At 41.3% G+C, this 24,049-nt stretch overlaps 1 protein-coding gene across 4 annotated transcripts in view; it reads right to left on the bottom strand.

Moving 5' to 3' along the window:
* Window positions 1-24,049, bottom strand: part of AGPAT4 (1-acylglycerol-3-phosphate O-acyltransferase 4) — a 116,556-nt gene that overhangs the window by 21,088 nt on the left and 71,419 nt on the right. For 3 of the 4 annotated variants that reach the window (XM_044421611.1, XM_044421592.1, XM_044421602.1), the window contains exons 3-7: window positions 22,724-22,893; window positions 10,088-10,249; window positions 8,174-8,327; window positions 3,983-4,085; window positions 3,666-3,741 (exon numbers count right to left, since the gene is read on the bottom strand). In XM_044421611.1, coding sequence (XP_044277546.1) covers window positions 3,666-3,741; window positions 3,983-4,085; window positions 8,174-8,327; window positions 10,088-10,249; window positions 22,724-22,893 — 665 coding nt within the window. The remainder of the gene's footprint in view (window positions 1-3,665; window positions 3,742-3,982; window positions 4,086-8,173; window positions 8,328-10,087; window positions 10,250-22,723; window positions 22,894-24,049) is intronic. The other variant, XM_044421621.1, reaches the window with a different exon arrangement.

Below are 24,049 nucleotides of genomic sequence, written 5' to 3'. Positions count from 1 at the left end.
GGGTGGATTGAAATATGGAAGTAGGCGTCCTTCAAGTCCAATGAGGCGAACCAATCCTCTCTCCTTAGCAACGGCAAAATGTTTTGAAGGGTAGTCATACAAAACTTTTTTGGTACCAGTGAACATGAAGTGGACCGGATCGGACTCGACGGAGGAACCATGTCAAATTCTATTTGATAGCCATGTTGAACGATCGACTCATATCTCCTGGATGTCGGCTGAGGATTGTGATGGCAAGTCCCAGAGCTGCGTCATCGCCTGCCGCAAGGTGCTTATGAGCGGCAGGACGATGGATGTCAATTGCTCCCCGCGGACGACATCGTAGAACTTGTCCGTCGTCGGTCCCGGGGCTGGACAAGTCTAGACATCAGCTCCGCGAAGAAGATGTGGGACTCATCAGGCGACTCAGGACCCTGGGATGTCACAGCGACGTCCGGAGAGGTTGAGTCGACCTCCGAGTCGGCCGAATTGGCACCGTAGTAGGGTGGGGCCGAAGATGATGACTCCACCAGGGAGAAGGAGCGGCTGCTTCCACCCTGTGGGGATCGAGGTGACGCCCGCCTCGGATCCAATGAGCGCAGTTGGTCATGGGATGGAGGAGAGAATCGTGCCCTGGGAGCAGGGCAGTACCCTACGGAGAGCGGATCACCCCAAGTATGGTAGTAGGGGCGACGCCAGATCTCCGGACGTTGCTCTACAGAGCGGCTCCTCTGGTTCCCCGGTGGGGACAGTCCAACGTCCGCTTCCATTGTGACCGCGGGCATGGGTGTCGGTGACCTCGTCCTAGGAGGGGAGTCCTGGATTTCCCCATCAGATATTGAACCCCGTAGAGTTGGAAGGGGTGCAGGCGGGAGGTCAACCACATGGCGGGGAGACCCTTGAGGGGTAACCCGCATAGCCTCCTGGAGGACTGGTTTGGGCAGAGTCGGTACTGTAAGCGCCACCAGTACCGAGGGGCCCATCGGATCCGAGTCCCGATGTCGGGGACAGTCTGGATGGTCCGAATTCCTGGGTTTCTTGGGAGGCTTGGAGACCTTCTCCTTCCTGGCCTTTTTATGGCCTGCCGACTTCTTGGATTCGGCATGCTTCCGCTTTCCATGCTTCTTTTTAGGTGAAGCAGAGGGAGCCACCGAAGCAGACGCACCTTCATCCGAAGGCTGTGAGGGTGGGGCCACAGAAGCGGAGCCAGGTTTTGGGACGGCAACAAGCGGGTCTGATTGCGTCAGAGCCCGATCCCAAAGGAGTCTCCGGAGGTGGTTTTCGTGGTTCTTCCTGGCCTGCTTGGAGAAGGCCAGGCAATGCGCACATTTATCCGTGCTATGCCCCTCTCCCAGGCAGAGGAGGCATAGGTCATGTGGGTCAGTTGGTGCCATTTTTGACCCGCAGTCCGCACATTTGCGGAAAGCCGCTCGCTGTGCCATCGCAGAAGAAGAGGAAGAGGAAGAAGAGAGGGATAGTGCAGAGGGTAAGTATATGTTTTTGTTTTTGTTTTCAGATAGATAGATTGAAAGTAGAAATAACAAGAGAAAAACTACGAGGAACAATGAACTGGGAGCAAGGAGAAGAAAAAACTGGGAAAGAAGGACAATCGAGAGCAAGGTAACAGCTCTAAGCGAAAGTCGAAAGCGGCACGAGGCACAGCGAACGGCGGTCGCAAAGACTGAACAAAATGGTGGATGCTCTGCTCTTTATAGGCCACAGGGGGAGGGGGAGCGGAGCTTCCCACCAAAAACCATTAGCTGTCAATCTTCCGGCCACAGGCGCTGCGCAGGCGCAGTGCCCATATGTGTGATGCACAGAGGCCACGACGAAGAACCACATACATAACCTAAGTTGTACATTACCAAGCAGTTCCTGCTTTCCAAAGAGACAAATACAGTGCAGTTTTAAATGCTGCTGCCTATTTGGCCAGGGAAACCACTGTATCAAGAAGCAAAAACAAAGTACCAGTGATGTGTGTGGTGCTCTCCTCTCATGCATATATTCAAGATTTGATTCCAGCCTGGTCCTACAAAAAGCTCCTTCTCTCAGCTGTGGCTCTTAGTGCAGAGGCATATCATGTATCTTAAGCATGTTATTTCCTGCCCTGTGGTTGTCATGCCCTGACTCTTAACTCAGCCCGTTTTAATGAGCCATCATTTCTAAGGGAACAATCCTATTGCTTCCACCTTAGATGCACTTAAGCCTCTGAATTCTGAGGCTGTTTCAGCGGTCTTAATAAAATGCCAAGGAGGGGGAAGGGAAGAGGCTCAGGTGCTCACACATAGGAACTGGCGTAGGTAAACAACCATTGGATTCCCAGCCCCCAGGTCACAAGATCTCAGAGCTCCAGCTCTGAAAAATGCTATGGCCCCAAAGACAATGTCAGGAGGCCAAAGAATTGCACCTTAAAAGAATTAAGCCAAAGGCAAATAATGTTTCTCTTCTGGGTGCAGAATGTTCTTATTGGCAGGAATGGTTACAGCATCTTGAATTGCTATTGTCAAAGAATAAACATGTCAGGAGGGAAGGCTGATGGATTAAATCCATTGTTTAATAAATCAATTACTTAAATTAATCCCAGTTTTTTAAATATCCCCACAAGGCGATTTCTCCATAATTTCCAAATTTTGAAGTAATTTATGAACACTTAAGCTAATTTATAGATCTATCACTATGTCCATGGCATTCATTAAGGGCTCAATTTTATGTAAGTTGTATGCTGAAGGCACAAAAGACAATGCAGTCAACTCCACATTAATTCTTTCCCTTTAACTTTTGAAAAGATTTGCCTCCCTGTCCTACCATTTTATTCTCTATTGTTATTATTGGAAGTGCTCTAAAAACATGCCAGAGCTGTGCATGTGCTCTTCTGATTTTATCATTAAAGCATCCCATGGCATATTTCTGTGCGAGAGGCAGTCCGGGCTGAAGATCAACTAGTGCATTTTGTGGCTGAGCTTTGTCTCCCCAACATACAAACTTCTAACTCACTCTGCCATGTTATTTCTCTAGGGAATCTGTCTGAAGAGTTTTACGTTTGGAAAAGTTGCTTACACACTCGCCCACAAAACAAGAAAAGAGATGACAAAAGGCATGGTTAGCACAGCAAGGGTATCTGCCACATAAAGCCATTATTGCAAACCTGACTAGTAAGGACATGTAATGGTGCTCAAAGCTCTTCCCTCACAGTTGGAGAGGGACAGACACCCCCAGAAGCAGAATGGAAGAGTACAATTTCTCTCTGAGCTTGATAATTGCCAATCAATTTGAGGCACTATCCCGCAACAGCAACTGCCCGAATACACAGATTAATTTTATTTATTTCATTGCTATACCACCCAAGAGCTGAAGCTCTTTCATCTAAACAAATGGTTGGAAGATTTGAAGGAGGAGGAAAGGGAGAAGAGAAAAGAGATGTTGTAATGCTTTGTGCGTGATCCATGGCAAGCCTGTTAGTAAAAGTTCCAGCAACAGAGACAATTTGTGTGTGGCTAAAGGAGAAGGTAGCATACTCATTATGCTTCCAGGGAGGCATCGCCTCTCCTTGATCTTCCACCTCCTCATAAATGCATTCATTAAAAAAAAACTGCTTAGACCAGTTTGCAAAGAAAATTTGCTTAGAAAGAGGCTGAACCCCACATAGAATTATAAGCATCATAAGAGTTGCTGAATAATAAACCAACCTTTTCTTGATAGAGTTTGTGAAGCCAATTAGAACATTCCTGCTCATCTGCCGGGACTTCTTCCAAAGGAATCCGCCTACAAAGAACAGAAGAGAAGCACTGAGTGAAGAAAGGAAAACCAAAGAAATACTTGCTTTCATTTAGTATGGAACCGGAAGAGGAGCAACCCAACAAAATGAAGTTTATGTGTGGACAAACTGGTGAACATATTCCATTGTAAAGTCATACAATAGAGTGCATACTGCAATTACCTGGCTATTAACACAATGTGCTAGACCAGTGTATCAAGAAAGAAATAGTAAGGGGAATATACTTGCCTGACATATAAATCTGCATGGTATTTTTTCCCATTTAAAACTCCCAGTAAAGTTGGATTTTCATTATTTCTAAAGTTCAGTGTAGAATCATACACAGCAGACACTACAAAGGGAGACAAAGGCACCACAATGTGATTTGCTGTCACATGTCAGTTTTTATAATATATAACTGGCCCATCTCAATGAACATTATTTATTTTATTTATTTTTATTTATTTTTCGATTTATATCCTGCCTTTTTCCTACAAAGGGCTCAAGGCAGCTTACATCATTCTCCTCCTCCACCTTATCCCCACAACAACAACCCTGTGAGGTAGGTTGGGCTGAGAGTCTGTGACTGGCCCAAAGTCACCCAGTGGGCTCCATGGCTGAGCGGGGACTAGAACCCAGACCCTCTGAGTCCCAGTCCCATGCTCTTAACCACTACACCACACTGGCTCTCTTTAAAATTTAGTTGGGGAACTTGTTTGTACACTGCCCTGATACCTTTGGATGAAGGGCAATTAAGAAAAACCTGTCATTTATCATTACCATTAGCATTGTTATTACTGCTGCACACTGGATCTCTCTAACCGATAACACCTATGATCTCCTACAGTCAAGAGATAATGGGTGAAATCATGGAAATCTGGCTAAGTTCGCCCCGTCAGAACTGTTTCTGTCAATAGGAGCAGGCAAGGTATAAATCCCCCTCACCTGCAGCTGCTTGCTCACCCGCCAAAATCTTCTAAGAAGGGTTGGGAGAACCCAAAGCTGATTTCTGGGGCACCAAGGTGAAGGGGGGGGGGGCGAGCAGGGGGAGATGGAAGAGGTCCTGATTTGTGAGAAGACAGCTTCTGTTCAGTACTGACATATTTGCTCACTACAGATGTGCAGCAAGAATTTTATTTCTGATGAGACTTTGGCAAGCAAATTCAGCTACCTGGGCAAATGGGAGGGCATTGGATGGAAAAAGAGAGCTTGCTTTTTTAAACCACCTGGCAATTTACAGTCTTATTTAGAGTCCCAAGTCTGCGCAAGGACAAAAAAAGGGCTGCAAGTTCAGAACCCCAGAAAATCTAAAATGCTGCCAGTAAAAGGAAAATGCAACAGGGGCTCTGAAGGTTGAGCTTTCACCTTCTGAAAGCAAAAGATAATCCAATAACAGTGGTATGCATGGCTGCAATGCAAGAGAAACTGACAAATTGAATTAGGGATCTGTGGAAAGTGCAGAGAACCTTATATATTAAAAAGATCCTTTGAAAGGAAAGAACTGTGGTGCTTGTTCAGCTGCCAATAACTAGGGCAAATGATGCAAAACCAATCCATAATTAAACTTGCCAGTTCATATCATCCCCCCACCATAATCCAAAGGCTTGTACCAGCTTTCAACTTGGACTTCAAGCTTAGTTGGGTTTTTAAAAATAAACATTTCATTAAGGATGGATATTGGTGACATTTTCTCACTGGGAAAAGACAAACTCTTAAATATCATGAGTCATTTACCTTTCTCTTCACTTGGTTCAACTGAATATAAGCCCCAACATGCAAATAAAAAATACATTTGAACATGAAAAGAGTTTGTGATGTGGGGGAGGTAGAGAGGCAAATGTCTGCATCTTTTCCCGACTTATCTTATAAATCAAAAAGTCAGCATATTTGTTTAAACTACTGTCATTCAGAGCACTTGCAACAATATGCATGATAGGAAGCATTGCGAAGAAAAAAGAACTCCCAACTTAAACAAGGCAGAATTATTCCCCCCCAAAATATGGTACTTTTCTAAATGACTTCAAAAACAGCATAGGTAGCAAGAAGTGGGCCGATACTCTACATATGATGGCTGATGGAAGCCTACTGTTTTGTTGAAAAATGACCAGTATCAGTATCGAAGGTCTCCAACAACTTTGGGAATGGACAAAAAGTCACAGCTGGCAGCTGTCTAACTGATACTGCTTACCAGCCAAAGAAGCCCATTTTGTGCTTGCTCTCACTCACGCCCATTCACAGTGTGCCTAGTTTTTAAGGGTGCATCTCACATTCTGTGACTTACGTTAAATTATCTAGTGATTCAGTAAATCACTGCAGGTGACAAGAAAGCTCCTAGTGCCACTAATCAAAAGACGTGCAGTTATTCTCTATTTCTCTCTTTCATAACAAAAAAAATTGAAAAAGTGGTGGGAAAACATGGAAGGGTTACAAATGGAAGATGTTATCATCTGGATTCTCCATTAAATTTCACAAATGAGGCGGGGCACTGTAAAAGCCTCAGCTAGAAACACCCTCACAGAAATAACAACAAATAAATAAAATTAAAAATTCACTGAGGGTTATAGAGCATAAAGCCAGAACAAGAATGAGCCCTAAGGCCCTCAGCCCATTGAAAAGGGTTAAATGCACCCCCCTACAGACATATCCAAAAGAATATGTCCAAAAAGAATTGAAATCTCAATCCCCTCTCTGAGAAATACCACCTTAAGAAATTAGACACAATCACATTACCGCTTAAGCCTGTATATGAAGCTATATGCCAGCATGTTTAATAATGCTACCCCCATATACTGTGTTAAAGGATAATGCATGAAGGAATAGAAACTGTGAGTTATTCTATTACGTTGCACCTGTAAACCTCCTCATGATCAGATTTACTTTCCAAGCATTATCCCTTAATTAATTTGCCATGCTAACACAAGAACTTCTATATTACTAACCTATCACTTTACTTCACTATATACAATAACGTATGCTCCTACCTCACACAGAACACACACATGTGCCCACCATTCCCACCACTGCTTCTTTGCATATGGTAATTGAGATGGAACAGAGTACAATCCTATGCATGTTGAGAGAGACTGTCCTGCAACTCCCAGCCAGACATGCCAGCTGGGAAATTCTAGGAATTGTAAGGCTTTTGTTTGCCTGGCATGCAAAAGGTGGCACCCCATAAGCTTTTCACTGAGCAATATTGTGCCTGAACGGCCATGTGGAAAACAACAAGCAGCAAACAAGACACTAGCCTTGCGCGAGGATCTTTCGATATTTATTTTTAAATCTTTTTGCTACACTGCTTTACAGCTGAAGGTTTCCAAAAGACCTTCATGCATATCATTAATTAAAAGTAATAATAAACCGTAATTGAAATTTCAGGAGTATTAGTGCAAGGTGAATCATTTCTTTTTTAGTGACTCTATTATGCTTATATTCTAGCTGATAAAATAATTCCAGATAACACGATAAAACAAAGGGTCATACAATATCCCCCATCCCGACACACACACAAATCACAACAGTCAAAGCATAACAACCAAACTAAACACAGTAAAAGCCAATCATCAAAGCCAAATAAAATTAAATTCTAAAAGCAGCAGCACTAATACAAGATGCCCAGTTAAAACATTTAGGCAAATAAAGCATATTTTTCCCTGGTGCCTGAAATTCCCAGGACTGGGCATCAGGCTTGTGGAACTAAGGAAAGGCATATCATGGCTAGGGTACCATTTCAACAAAAGGCCTAACCTTCAGACCCCACAAGCCTAAATCTGGAGAGAGCCAGGATTTCAAGCACAGGAAGGTTCACGTATGTTTAAGGTAGATGGAACAGAAATTAATGGCACAATCCCCCAACAAAGATAAGGAGATACACCTACCTGTTAAAAGAAAGGCAAAGACAAGCTATGAGCTGGTGATCATGTGTACCCCCCTGGGCTTCCCTACACCCCTTTTGTACAAAGACATCCTCCTATTTTCTGATTTGCTCAAGTCATTAATTTGCTGTGACAACCAGACAAGGTTACAGCAATTTGCAAAACATGGCCTGATAACCCACTTCGTAACATGGTTTCAAAGCATGATCTGGGGACCATTTTAATCAGAGTCTACCCAATACAGATATTATAGCAAACTATGGTTTGAGCAAGCCACAGAAGAGAGAAGAGACTATGCATCCAAAAAGAAAGTCTGTAAGCCAATACAGTGCTCATGATTTCCAAACCATAGCATGGCCATGATTTGTCAACCAAGTCAGGTGTAACAACAGCATTATTTTGGGAGCTTCGTTCATCTGTTGAAAAACTGCCTCACTAAGCAACTGCTGTGAGCCAGTGGCAATGGCCATTTCAGTTTCTGGACTTCCACTTCATTGTGGTTCACAGCTATCTATGAATACAAATTGAAAAAGTCTTAGAATTTGCTCTGTGTGTCATTTCTTACCTACATTTCTCAAACACTGGACAGTGACAGCGAATCCCTTTGTCCGTGGCAGGAGATGATGCTTGAGCTTGGGGAGGCCTTTGGCTTCTGCCACCTGCATGCTGATTTTATGTTTTTGCTCCGTGAACCTTGTTCCTTCACAATGAATAAGAAACTGAAATGGGAAAAAAGGGAAAAAAAGAAAAAGCAGCTTGAAGGAAGATAACAGGGTGAAAAAGTATTCCAACTGCAACAAATGCTTCAGGTTTGATTGTTTGCTGGTGAATGGTTTGCATGTAATAAAGCAAATGATTATTAATGCATCACTGCTGATATTTCACAGAAGAACACTTGTCTCCCAAGGTTTAAGTATTAAAGCACAGAAAGCCCAACAGCTAACACAATAGTAAGGTGGTCAGGCTACAAAATACATTTCATGGCAATACTGCAGACGTACCGTATTTTTCCGTGTATACGACGATACTTTTTCTTAAAAATATTTACCTAAAAATGGAGGGGCGTCTTATACATGGAGGGCCGAGAGGAGAAACACAGTTGCGAAACTGCCGATACCTTATCTCTGCAAACTAGCCTCATGGGGGAAATTTCCGATTGCAGAGACAGGCTAACAGGTTTCCTCCAATCATGAGCCTTCTGTAACTGACGTCAGCTGATGCTGCAGAGAGCGTGTAGCCCAGGGGTGCTCAAACTTTTTCAACAGGGGGACAGTTGAAAGGTAGAGGGCGCAGGCGTGCTCGGGGGAGGGAGAAGGGTGTGATCGCGGGCGTGCTCAGGGGGAGACTGGCACGATCACGGGCATGCGTGCGGCAAGGCAGCAGCTTGCTTGCTCAGAGATCAGTAAGAAAAGTGGCGGGGGGGCATCCTATACATCGAGGCGTCTGGTAGATGGAAAAATATGGTATCTATCACTCACATAGCCTTATGCAACAAGGACGATCATAGATATGTATCTGGACCATGCTAGCACCACACAACCCAGTTTCCAACAGATTGCCCAACTTGGCATCTTTCTTTGATGTTCTGAAAACAGTTCCTTGACACAGGTAAGACTATTTTAAAAGCACAAAGGTAGCAGCTGCGATTGCCTCTATCTTGGAAAGTTTATTCATCATTGGAACAGCTTAAAACTATTTATTAAAGAGACCTTTCTCAGGAAAGTTAATCAATACTAAACCTGAACACTTCCATCCAGCATGGCTGTGGTCTTCAAACTGCATTCTGAGAACGCCCAGAACTCCTAACCAATTCTAAGGATCTTGTGGGAGCTACATACTGAAGGTAAATCATGGCAAGTTCCTTTTCCTCTTATATGGCTGCTGGGGATGTAGAAAGACCTATTCCAAGCCACTAAAATTAGTCAACATTCCCAGAAAAGGGGAGGTTAGCAATAGGCTTGGATGCAATCCCATACACATTTACTTGAAAGTAAGCCCCACTGATTTTCAAGGAAGTTACTTCTGACTAGGTAAGTAAAGGACTGAACTGTAAAATCTCACATCGAGTTGATACGGTTCTATAAAAAGAACTGGAACAACATTGGGCAAAAGTGTCTAAGGAGCAATGGGTGTAAAGAAAAAGGTGGAGGCAGAGATAAGTATATGCAACAATATTTTATTTCCTGGCATACATGTAAATGTTGGGGGGTTTTTAATGTCCTTGATTTTCAAATATTCTGAGCCAATTCACTCCACCTCATTTTCAGAAGATGAATAAATAATCACCTCACGTAGCACTCCACTTTGCACTTTAATGGAAAATGAATACGAACTCACTATCCTACTTTTCCTTATTGATTCTTGACATTGACATTTATAGAGTATGCCATATTCCACACAGAGTGTTCTCCGTTTAAGATTTCTGTGCCAACTGCAAATGTAATAATGATTACAGCAACGCTTGACTGCCAATGTTTACCCAGAAGTTTTCAGGATAGTCTCGGAGATTAAGGAGACCTTGCACGACAGTTTTCCGATCCTCCTCCCATTTGCGTTTGCAGAAAACCATCTCGAGGAAATACCACATCCAACCAATGATGGGCATATAAGCAAGTTCCTTCTTGGCAAGTACTTTGGAGCTCTACAAAACAGAAGAAGATGCAGAAAAGTATTGCCGAGTTTAAAAATTACAACAAATATTGCTATGGGTATAGTAAAGGAGGGATAGTTAGAGAAAGGTGCCTATACAGTCATGCTTCTAATGAGACAGAACGCATTCAGAAGAAATAACTCTGCAGTAGGAATTTAATGATCATGAGAAGGAATTTGATTTCGCTTTGGCTGTAAGGATTTTCATACAGCACACTAAGGAGTTAGTCCCATAAGTTAAGCCTGTATCTCAAACACAATGCAATTCTGACAGGGGTTAAACTACAACTTCCATACAATCCCTCTGGAAAACTGAATGACAGCTCACATTGCCTATTTCCTGAACAAGGCAATGTTTGTTTTTAGTTCATAGTGAGATGACAAAGGGATTGTTTGAGTTCAATGCACAATGAATTTGCTGGTACTTGACAAGTCTTTCTTAACAACAACAAAAAAAAGTGTGTATCAGCAACTTCCTGTTTTTTTAATCCTCCTTGTCTCAATTGTATAGGCAAATTGACAGATAATGTAGTATCTTATTTTGGGTTGCAGAGGTGAACTGTGAGAGCATTCTGACTTTTTCATGGATAATTAATTGTGCCCATGAGAACAAATAAAGCTGTACAAATATTTTGAGTCATATGACCTTGTCTTCAGGTAAGAAAATCAGAGCAAGCTAAAGGAAGGTTAAAAAAAACTAATCGACCAATTTGTGTTCCCACAGCACAAAGTTTCAAGTCTTTCTGAAAAGGAGGCTGTTTGCGCATATATACTCATAAGTTTAGATATATTATATGCACACTTTATATAATCAGATTGAACATTTAATAGAATTAGTCCAACTTAGTGCATATGACTGCAGCATTAATCAAACCAATACTTTATAATTGTTATTACTTAATAAAAATGTGGTACATCATCTCAAGCCAATTTTTCATTCCCAGAAGAAGAGAACCATTAACAGTTAAGCTAGACTCAGTTACTACTCCATGTGCCAGGACAGTATGTCCTTGATAGTCAATGCTCTTTTCATTGCACTTGGAATCACAGACATTCAATGACTGAAAACTTCAAAATTTATGAACTCTTCATTTCACATTTATATATTTCCCAGAAGTCTTAAGTCCGATGAAATTATTTTTGTAGCTCTGCAGTATTGGCTCACAAGAGAGTCAGTGTGATGTAGTGGTTTGAATGCTGGGCTGGGCCTCTGGAGTTCTAAGTTCTAGTTCCTACTTAGCTATCAAGCTCACTGTGTGACTTTGGGACAGTCATTCATTCTCACCTATCTCACAGGGTTTTTGTGAAGATAAGAAGGGAATTAGGCAAGCCACCTTGGGTTCCCTGCAAGAGAAAACCCCCAGGGATATAAATATAGTAAAGAAACTAATAAATATCTTTATAATTCCAAGGAGGTAGAGGAACTCAAACTTGCTTTTACAAGCAAGACAAACTTTCTGTAGTCCACAAATAATTTTTCTCATTAGAAGTTCTTGTCAAGGTATTGCTCCTAAATTTCAGAAATTAAAGGTGCAATGCAATGCAATGCATGCTTAGAAAGAACACATTCCTACAGCTCCCAGCGTCCCTTCTGACAACTACGCTGACTGGGGCATGCTTGAAATTGTAGGACATTTTTCCATCAAAACATGGATAAGACTGTGCTGAAAAAATATATTAAGAAAAACCACAAATAAGAAGTTACATATTTGCATTATAACCATCCATATTCTGAAGGTTGGACTGAGTAAAGAATAAATAATGCATTAAAAACCTGAATGCGTTTATTTCTAGTTTGAGGCAACTATAGGACTAATAAATTTATTATTACTATCCCACGGATTAAAGTCTGCTTCATTAGATTTTGTCCTCTATTGTCCAAGACTATATGCATCCAACTGGAGTACATATTAGACCAGAAAAGCTCATGCCATAATAAATTTATTAGACTTGGCCAGAAGATACACTGCTGTTTTCCATTCATACCCAATTTACCTAAAGTTACATAGGAATCTGTAGCACAAAAACTAGGCACTATTGACATTTCCCAGGGCTGGCCCCACCATTAGGTAGACTGAGGCAGTCTAGGGGATGAGGAAGGGCTGCAAGATGTTGGAGAAAAGAGCTGTATGTATCATACAACGTGCCAGTGTCCTCCTAAGCTAGCCTGCTGCCCTCAGGTGTGCTCGAGGACACTGTTCCATCACCCACATGAATTGAGAGTCAGCTGCAGACCAGCTGGCTTCCGTACAGGAAAATGGGCTGGTGGCTTCTAGTCCTTCTTAGGCAGCCAGATATCTTGGGCATGTCTTGCCTTCTACTCCTTAGGTTCCTTTCAGGTTATCCTTGTGTTTATTTACTACAAACAAGCAAAACAAGCTTCAGGTAATTCCCACTGATGCAAGAGAAGAGCTAAGTGTGGGCTTAACCATCTCCAAATAAAATGAATAAGATTTTTGATACAATTTAGTTGGAGTGTGTCCATACTACTTTCATTATGATAGGACAACTTTGTATAAAATGTAGTTACTCATCTACATTCGCTGCTAAAACCTGAAGGAAACAGCAATATGTTCTTCTTGCAGGTGTTGAGAGCAGGCTTAAAGTGGGTTGGATTTATACAACATAATCCACAAATTGCAGCTTTCATCCTACTGCTTTTAAATTCCCTCTTTCATTCAGTAACAAAACACAGTGGCCTTAATTGTAACACTAGCATTCAGCATCAAGCTGTTCTTTGTTATATTTCTCCTTTCATTCTGGCTTGTCAGCTTATACTTTGTTAATAAGATGCCTTATTGAATTGTCAAGTGGAAACTGGAACTACAAATTGCGAGAGAAATGTTGTTTCAGCTCCAAGTGAAAAATACATGCTGCTTGTACTAAATCAATATGACTGTTTTATTTATATATCAATTGTTCAGCCTTTCTAACAGGACATTGCATTGTACCAGCAATGATGGGCTAATTCAATTTTTGGAATCACACAGAAGTTAGATACAGGGACTCAGAGTCCAATTTTGTAATATTGAAAAGCAGTCAACATGATGCAAATACCACCATATGTGACAGAATTTTTTTAAAAATGGAAGCAGATACATGCTGAGATGCAGAAAATCCTTAAAATTGACTTTCCAATGAATGCCAATAACATTTTACTGAGTACTGTCCCACAGACTATCCCAAAGATTATGAGAGACTTAAGCAAATATATGATAACAGTGGCAAGAGTGAGAATGGCTTCAAAGTGGAAAGCTGAAGACTGCCTGTCAAAGATTGGAAAAACAAACTACACTGGTACCTTGGCTCACGAACTTTATCCGTTCCCTGACTCTGGTCGCAACCCAAATTGGTCATGAGGTAAGTCAAATTTCCCCATAAGGTTCAATGTAAATAAGGTTAATCCGTTCTGTAACTATTTTTTTTAATCACAAAAATTTGAAGCAAAGTGACAAAGAACAACAAAGATTGCAGCCATCTCCCCACCCCCAAGCATGATCACAGCCATCTCCCCGCCAGCACAACCACTATCGAGCCCGTGTTCCCTGCATGAGCGTGACCTCAATCATGGCCATAGACGGGCATGATCGTGGTCACGCTCGAGCAGGGAAGACGGGCGCAATCGCAGCCATCTCCCCCACCCCCCAAGCACGACCGCGGCCATCCCCCCCCCGAGCACGACCGCGGCCATCCCCCCCCCGAGCACGACCGCGATTGCACCTGTGTTCCCTGACCGGGCACAATCATAGCCATCTCCCCCAGCCCCCAAGCATGACCACGATTGCACCCATGCAGGGAAGATGGACACGATCATCATCTGATGTGGAGTTCACAACCTGAGGCAAATTTTTTCTGAAATTTCTTTTCACGACCCGAACTTTGGTCGTGAACATGAGCAGAGGTACCACTGTAGCTGAATATGCAACAATGGCTAAGCTAATTAGTTATGCCAACAGAAGACCAATTAAAGAATTTAGATGGAAGGCTTACTATGAACAATTTAAATAATGATTAAGGAAAATATAATTCTTATAAATGTTTGTGATGAGTATTCATTACCAAAGAAATGTTATGATCTATAACTAACTGTATAGGCTGGATAAATGTATGACTGAGAACTGAATGGGCTGGATGGGAAAGTGGCTGATATAAACTTTTGTTTATTGTATATGTGTTTAAATGAAGAGTTGCTTGCTAAATCTTTGGAACAATCCTTGCCTTCTTTTTTCCTACATACTTTTTTCCCTTTCTATTGTATTTTCTCAAAACAAATAAAACGATTTGGAAAAAACCTAAGCTACACAAATTATAAGTGCCAATCAAAGACCTCATTCTAGACTACTAAAAGATACATTGCTACCTGTCATTACTGGCCCTGTTGTCACTTGGATTACTAAAGCATGAGAGAATAGCATGCCTTTCCTCCCTCTTTGCAAAAAGGTAAGATAAAACTTGACATTAAAGTATACAATGTATGAGGCTCAGAAAACGCACACACATTCAATAGTTAGAAGCAACCATTAACCAGGAAGACACAGAAATGAAAAGACTTTGCAACACCACTTCAAATTAATTTTGCTCGTGAGAATTTTGGCATGTGCCCTTGCAAACCAAGTATCCTGGCTTCAGATTCTCACTGCACTCTGAATGTGTCTATACTTCCCAAGGAATAAGAGCAAGTTCTAATGCTACTTGTCATAAAACAGAGAAAGAATGATGCTAGCTATGGATCCATTTTGTATGCACCTGTTTATCGTCATTCCCGGAGCTCATGGTTGCATAGATATTTTCAACAGGACTGAACAGTGATAATGAGCTACCATCCACTTCCAATTGTAGTCAAATATGACTTTGTTCCCAAGACTCAGTCTCACCAGACTTCATTCAAAGTGAACATCAGGAGGTTAAGATAATCTCTGGTGCTATCACTCTTTCAACCCTTCCACACCATATGGCCTTTGCAATGCAAAATCCTTAGGAAGGTCCTTTCACCTACCAGGTTTCTTATGATACAGTGGATCAATAGCATCAATTGCTCTTCTGTCGAATTAGGCCAGGAAAACATGGGAATTATCCCAAAGGTTAGAAAACAGTTCTGAATTTGTGTCAACATCTAGTTTGAAATTAAGAGGACAGACTGACCTGGTTTGCACAACACAGTATGTTGTCATTGTCAGATGTTTCATAATGCCTGAACTTGGAGCAGTTTCTTTGTACAGCTGGTTGACCATGTGCAAGGAACCCTGAAAACCCATAGCTTGTTCTTGGGTTGTTCAAGGTGGTTTGTTTCAGGGTGGCTTGTTGTGACATCTGAACTCAGCAGGACAACTTCATTGTACATTGTCAGGAACAACTAGACAGCTGCCTAGCAGGAGCAGCAAAAACTCCTGCCACTCCCCATAAGCTTGCTGGCTTTTGCCTTTTCTTGACAGCTCACTCTGTAACAACTGTCAAGATGAACCAGAGGAGAGAAAAAATGCATTGGAGACTCTTCTGGGCAATGAGGAGGGTTAGTACCTCCGGTCCCTTGGCATACTGTCCCAGTTGAGGTTTTAAATACCTAGAGTTGAACAACTGAGACTAAACAAACATAATAAAAAGTAATGCTTGCATTCCCCCCCCACCAAAAGGGGGGGTCTGGGCACCACCACAGGCAGCCCTCCCCACAATGTACCAGTCATAGCTGTCAAGAGGGATATCACAAAGCTAGTTTAACAGCAGGCCTTTAAAACCTCTGAAAAGTGGGGAGGGGGAATTTTAAAAAGCACAGCAGCGTGCCCCAAATGGCCTGCCACTGCTGCTAGGGCAGCTGGAACCAGGGGTCACCTCTGAGTCCCACAGAAAGAGCAGCAAAGGGTTGTTTATTTGCCATTCTCGAAATGAAGACTCACTGCAGCTTAGCCCTCGGCAGTGTATATTTAAGTTTAAGTCCCAAGGTGGCTTTTGCAATCAAGCATTCAATTTCATACACAACTCGGAGGACTCACAAGTAAAGTTTTATGATCATTCCAAAATGTGCAGCACTAAAATTGCTTAATATTGTGAGATACAGAATAATACAGAAGGAAATAGTTAATTCTGAGTTTGTTCCCAAATTCAGAGAGGATTGCAATTCTCTCATCTTATGCATCTTGTGTTGTAAGCCGCCCCGAGGTTTAGGCAAGGGGCGGCATAGAAATGTTATAATAATAATAATAATAATAATAATAATAATAATAATAATAATACATGAAAGCTGATCTACAATTTCAGAAAAAACTATGGCATACACTACCCACTTCAGAGAAGAAACTTCAAGTGTGAATGGTCCCTTGTGAGAAAACAATAAATAAATTGCACTTGCAGAACTAAGCAGACTTAAAGGATGCTACTTAGGGTGGCCCCTCCAAAATAGAATAATTCCATCACTAAATAAAAACATGAAGAAGGATGCCAATTTACACAGTATTTTATTGGTAAATATATATGATTAAATATAAATGTAGAACTAATGACTTATAAAATAGAAATAAAATTAATCTAATCTACAGTGGAGAAGAGTACTGGGGACCCCTCTACACTACAACCCTGTTTATCAGAGAACACTGACGTTGTTTTTATGCCAAATGCATTTGCCACTATAGAGGCACATGCTAATAAACAAAACAGTGTCATTTCCCCTGTATTGAAAACATTATTCTGTGCCACACACAAATGCAGTCATGAAGTAGGAGGAATGGAATAAGTAAAGTATGCAGGGAAATGGCTCTGTAAGTTTCATTTATGTGTGTTCTTCTAAATCCATAAAGTTGTGCACAGATTCACCGGTGTGAAGGAGCAGAGTTAGAAAAAAGTAATTCACAGCTCCTTCCACAATGTCAAAGCATTGCCCCACCACCCCTCCCTGAACATGTTGACTTCTGTTGGAGCAAGTAGCACTGGAGGCAATGTGATTTGCTTCTAAGGAGATATGTATATTGGGACATTTTCATCTAGTTGCCCCACACCTGGCACTTGAAGCAAAAAGAGAGGCTTGAATTATTCACAAATCCATACCTCCACATTAGCAAACACTTTTTAAAAAGCCCAGTAAGACATCACCTTACCACAGGGCCACTCCCCGCCAGCCCAGCACCCCAGTGAAGCCGTTCCCCCTTCCACCAGCACAGTACTGCAAGTTTAGCACACACTAAAATATATACCACAGAAAAAACACAACATATAAAGAGTATGGATTATCAGTGGTCTGAAGAAAGTCGGAAAATAATGGCAGAAATAGCATGGAGAAGTCAATTTAGCAAATGCATCATGTGACATGCCAGGGACCAAGGTTTCTATTCCAGTAAAAATCCTTAGTATGGATCCCCCGCAAGTGACCCAAGCAGCTGCTCAATCTGCTGCGCAGGTCCAGCTCTTGAGTTCCCACTTCTATGGTTCTTTCAACCAGGCTTCAGTAGGACATTAATTTTGAGGTCACTTTCACATACAGGAGTGTCTCTTCTGTCAGTTCTATGAAACTAAGACTGTAGACACCTGGCCTCCTTAGTCTGAGTTGACGCTTCTCTTTAGCATGCTGCTTTTCTCGTACATGCACAAGAACCCTAACCCCCCTCCCCCACCTGCAGTTTGAGTTAGGTCAGTTCTAACAATCAAGTCATTGCTAAGATTGCTTGCAATATATAGCAGCCTTCAGCTGTGTTTGACTGCAGTTCCCATTATCCTCAGAAGCATCATTCATACGCTATAAGAATGCTGTAGGTTTTGAAAATATAGCTATCTTCACACATTTCCTCTAGTACTGAACTAAAGCAGTAGATTTTAAGGTGCAAAGATTCACACATTTGTTGACTGGTAAGGTAGCACAGACAACACACATCAATGCTGAAAATATATATAAATGACTAGAAGGATTACAAGGCAATTTCAAATGCTAAACCAATCAAGTTCCCTTGGCAAGTCTGATAAGCAGAGAATGTAAGCAGAGAATCCTATCCATTCCGCAAACTGGTCAAGTCAATGGCTAGTTCATACAAACATGTTACATCACTGGGTTATTTAAGATGACAGCCCTTTGCTCTTAATAAAAAGTATTGTGTCTGAGTTCATACTGGGTAATAAAAGTTCTATATGCAGCAATTAATCTGGCTCAAGAATAGAAGTCATTACGTAATGCTACTGTCAATGAGTGATTAATAACACATAAATGGATTGGCCCAGAAATCTGAGATTTAAGCTAATTTAGTACTACTAAAGTTGAAGGGCATGAAGCTTGATTGCAAGAATTGTTGCAGCATTTGGAAAACATACACCAACTGCATCAGTACAACATTAGAAAACTGTGACCTCATACCAGTTTTGTAGGCATCTCACCTAGTTTACAACAGAAGAGCTTGTACAGCTAATTTGTTCAGACTTTAAACTCTTTAAATATATGTAATACAGCTTAACAAGCATGGCTTTGTGGACTGCAGTCTAGCAACATATTACTGAAACTACTTCCTATTAAATATGTGTGCATAGCATTTGTTACTTTCAGATTTTTAATACAATTTCTTCCAACCAATAAGCAAGCAAAGCAATCCCACAGTCTCTACATGGCATCTGGAAGGCCATCAGATCCAAGATCAGAAAAGATATGTTTAGCAAACCAAAACAAACTGTGTTTTTAAAAAATGAGTGTATAATAAGACGTATTGAAACTAAAATGATAGCTTGGTCTATGCCACATGCCTTTCTAAGATCCAAACCTGTACAGCATTGTTAGGACATGCTTCATGATTCCGAAATGAAGCACTACATATTAACCTGTCTCCTAGATGGTCCCACTTAATACTCAAGCGTTCTGATATACCACAATTAAAACCCACCACTGCTTGCTCTGCACTTCAATTAATAGCACAGTTCTCAAAATAACCAGAATGAATTTTGCAGATTTTAGAAAGATGCAGGGGTTCAAATTCTGTGGTATAAGTTTTCAACACTGGAAAACTGATCATACATCACATAAAAGACAAAAAGACATTAGATTTATACCAGTTATGCCATGTTTACATGTTTACTCTAGATAAGCACAGGGGGTCTGACTGTATTGGGACACTAGCGTGGGCATGGGGGCCTTAATTCTTTTCCTGTGTTATGGGCCCAATCCAGTCCTGTCATCACTGCCTCGATGTCCTGAATCAATTCAAGACAAATCAATTCAAGTCAGGACACTGACGCAGCCACAATGGCACAACTAAAGACACTCACAAAAGAGGACCTCCAGAACTGCTTCCAAAAGTGACAAGAATGATGGGGCAATTGTGTTCGAAGTGAGGGGGAGTATTTTGAGAGGAATTTGGCAATGCGTCTTTTACTGTAATTTTTTTTTTCCAACTTGGGCACACAACCAATGATGTTTTTGCTATGACCACATTTTTTTTCACTGCTCTTGCAGTTCGAACTTAGAAGCATGGTGCGAACTGCAGAGTGATTTTATCTCAACTTTTAATGTTCAAATATTGGATAGTTCGAAGTTAGAGTAGTTTGAACTATGAGGCACCACTGCATGATGCTACAAAGCCAAATCAGAGTAAAAGCAATCTCTGACCAATGTTTTCTACTCTTTTCTTGTTCTTAAAAGTCCACTTCTCCAGTCAGCATAGATGTAATGCCTACCAAAGTAGCTAATGATATTACTGTTTACATTTCTACAATTCAATACTCAGGCCAAATACAGAGCAAAGAGAAAAAACATTCAAACATTTGATAAAATAGGTGCCTAGAATGTATTTGTTCCTAATTAAAAGATGACAAAATGACACGTAGTCAGGATTGCCTTCCTTCAAGTGCTAACTCCAAGGAAAGTGTAGAGCAGGGGTCTCAAACCCGCGGGCCAATTGCTGGGACAGGCGGGGCACGGGGGAGGGGCCCCGCGGCCTTCAAAGCACCAGTGGCGCCCAGGCCGGCCATGGGATGAGTGGCCACCACCACCGCGGTGGTGGAATACTTGATGCGGCTCAGCCTCACCCAGACTCTACTTCCAGCGGCCCCCAGGTAAGTTGAGTTTGAGACAACTGATGTAGAGAGTGACAACAAAGGTGAGGCTTTTCTTGGCGGTGGCCTCCCATGTATGGTATAACCTCCCTGTTATGGCATGGCTGGCACCAATCCTGTCATCTCCTCAGTGCCTGGTCAAGACAGCCCTCTTTTCTAGGCTTTTAAAGAATGACCTGGCCACCTGGGGGCTTGAAGGGGATCACCAGGTGTCCTGCAGAATGATTTTTTTTCTTATACCTTGTTGTTGCCTGTTTCTATTATCTGTTTTTAGCTGTTTTAAACTTTTTGGTTTTTTTCTGATTGTATAATGTTTGGTTGCATTTTTATCATCTGTTTTTATGAACTGTGTAAACCACCCAGGGAGCTTCAGCTGTGGGGTGGTATAGAAATAAAATGAAATGACAAAACAAACAAATAAATACTCAAATGATGCCTGGGCTTTGTGAGGCAGGCACTACAGTTCAACTAGTTCCTGGAGAATACTGCTTTTCAGAGCAATCATTTCAGCTGTGATGCATCAAGTTCTATCCCAAAACTTTAAACAGATGGAAACAACATGAAATACAGTTCAAAGATAGCAGCTGGCAAATTCTGAAAACTTACTCCTCACTGACACTTTAGATTTGGCAATCTACCAGCAAGCATCTGAAGAGGCTAATTTATTTATGGATTACATAATCCATACACCAAAACGTTAAAAATTTCCCTAGAAAATGAACTGAAAAAAATGATGTGTTGATGTTTGGAATATTTTATTTTAATCAACAAGGCAGCCTGGACATTTCGCTTTCATACACGGCCTTACAGCATGGATGGGCAATTTGTGGCCCTTCATGTTCAGGCCTGGCCAGCATAGCCAACCGTCTGTGGAGGCAGAGGCCAAAATGGTTATATGGCCCCATGTTGCCATCCAAGCTTTACTGTATATAAAGGTCCAATCCACATATGCAGTGCCCCTCTACCTTGTTTTTACAGCTATTCAATAGCAAAAGAAAAGAGCTGGTTTCTTCTGGAAGAAAGTGTCATGTGTAATATGTATGAGGTCCTGTTCTATTCTAGGAATATCTGTCTTAACTTGCTGGTATCTGGACTGTTAACCTGGAGAAAGCACTTGAATAGCTCATGTTAAACTTGTAACTCACACAAATTCTAACATCACTATTATTGAGACCACCAGCTACAGTACCTGAGCAGCTGTAGGCCTGCTCCAAATACTGATACCACCCTAGAACTAGCAGCAGTTTAGGACTGCATTCAGCTACCACCATTTTATGCTGCATTAACAGTGTTATAAAGGCTTCACATAGGGTGGTGAGCTCATAAAGTCTGTGAATTTGGCGTTTACTTGGTGAACTTACCATTTGACCCAGGTAAGCAGCAAGGCAAATTATATGGATATGGATATATTTATTTATTAGATTTAATTTCCGCCGACTTGGCCCAAGGGCCCTGTAAGCAAACAGTCTCAGGTATAGTTCCAAGAAGCCAAAAACCAATGGATTGTTTTGGGTTTTTTAAAAAATAAACAGTATTAGCATCCCTCAGCAATAGCTTTTGCTTTTCTTTTTATTTTATTAAGGTACTCATATCAGCCTTCCAGCAAAATGCTTGAGAAGAGTACCAACATCGTAACTGAAATTAAATAGACACTTACCACTGAAAATAGAGGCAACATTTTAACAAAAACCAGTCACAACAACCATCCCTGTTGCAGTTCCTTAGGCAACTCTAAATTAGCCCTTTCCTGAAAACCTCTAACTTGGCTGTATGCCAGAAAGCCAGCACGTTTTCTTTGAAGAAGGCACTTTATAACCCTGGACTAGAAGTCACTTATACCTCCCTGCCAAAATTCAGGTTACAGGATGGTCTTGGTTCTTGTATGTAGGAGAGGTTATAAGGTACAAAATAACCCTGGAGATAACCCTCTGAACTGAGTCCAGCATTATGTTGGCAAGCAGTGCAACATATAATTCGAGTGATATGCTTTAAAAAAACATCACATGCTTACCCCATTTCAACATTCTGGCAACTATGAGGCCAGTCACCATTGCCACATATACCAGGGTTGCACAACTACTGGCTACCAAGCTAAACACAGCCCATCAGCTATGTATGACAGCTCATAAATAACTGGGTAAGTACCCTGCTTGTGCAACTTGCTTGGGACTGCTAAAATAGGGTGTTGCAAAGCATCTAACAGGCCACAATAAGGAAATATTGAATACGTTTGATAGATTATGAATTGTGCATGCACTGTGATAATGCATCTCTTCCAAACAATGCTCATGTCTCCAATCAAAACAAAACTATATAGGAAGATTATATAAAAAAGAGACTCAGATCAAGAGAAGACTGCAGTAAGAACTACCCAAACTCTGAGTAAAAGCAGATTTGCTATAGAGAGAGGTATGATGAAAGGTAATTGGTTGAAATACTAGTCAAAACTCACCCCTAAAACCCCAAATCTTTCACAAAAGTTCCAACCACAGAGAAAGTCGATTTCAAAGTTGTGATTAAGGATTACGATGGCATTCTCTTTCCCGTACTTGTGGTAATTCTGTGGGTCCGTGTAGAGGGTGCAAGTAGTGCCTGACCACCATTCCAGCAACATCACCAACTCTGGAACAAATAACAACAAATCAATGAATATACACAATATAGGTGTGTCTACATAAGAAGTTGTTTAGCTAGAACATTAATTTTTGCCTCCTCAGACCATGGCAAAAACGGATGAAGCTTCTTCTAAATGAAATCCTGTACCACCAACAATTCAAATAGAGTTGCACAAAAAGCAGAGCCCTGCTGTGGGAAGGATAGATGAGAAGAAGCAACTTGGTTGAAGCAACTTTTAAGCATTGACTGAAGGAGTTGATGTCTGGTTTTCATTTTTCTATGGGTCATTTGTCTTTTCGCTGCCATTTAAAGTTCCTATACATTCTGTATTTTTTCTCTCACAGCAACTCAGGGAGCAGGTATCATACATACAGACAGGGCAGCTTAAAAACTACTTCTAGGATTACCATCTTAATGCAGCCATTGGATACATGAAGAGAGCTTATTCAGTAAGGGAATTTTGAAGCACATCCCCAGTGATCCTAAACAAACTCTGTAGACTTCAGGATTCTTATGAACCAAAACCTATTATTTGTAAACTCTCCATAGACAGGTTGCAGGGGTTTTACCCAATTCTTTGGGAAAATACTTGCTATTTTCCTAGAACAAAGTATTTTCCCCAAAAGAATTATTAAAGTGTAATGGAGCTAAACAGATATGATACAATATGATATGCACCTCAGAACAAAAAGTTTTGTCATAAAGATGCAATTTTGGGACAGAATGTAATTTAACGTGCAGGATGGGAAAGGCTTATTCAACCTTTCTCTTATTTGCTGCCTGTGCCCCCAGCTCACACAAAGCCTACAGCTGGCTAGTTTGGAATTACTGCAACACAATTAACTGTGAGGCCAGGAAGCAGCAGCACAGGAAACTAAATAAGCAAGTTTATTTTTTGAATCTCAACTCTCTTTCAAAATTTGGCAGGAGGAAGAAACACCACCAAATCCTCCTCTTACTTTACATGTTACATCACCTCCATCCCTTTTAATTCTGTGATGGTTTTACCCATGCATCCTGCTTATTGGTCCAATTTTCTCTTGACAACAGAAAAACTATTTTCTTCTAGACCACAGAATAATATTACCATAATGTTTTGCAGCAGGCTTATAGGAGGTATATCTTCTCAGGTTTACTCAGATCCTGCCCTTCACTTCAATAG

This window comes from Varanus komodoensis, unplaced genomic scaffold, assembly GCF_004798865.1.
Source record: "Varanus komodoensis strain SLA01 unplaced genomic scaffold, ASM479886v1 scaffold1, whole genome shotgun sequence".
In the NCBI taxonomy this organism is placed as follows: domain Eukaryota; kingdom Metazoa; phylum Chordata; class Lepidosauria; order Squamata; family Varanidae; genus Varanus; species Varanus komodoensis.
The sequence above is the reverse complement of the archived record's forward strand: the minus strand, read 5'-3'. Positions and strand labels throughout refer to the sequence as shown.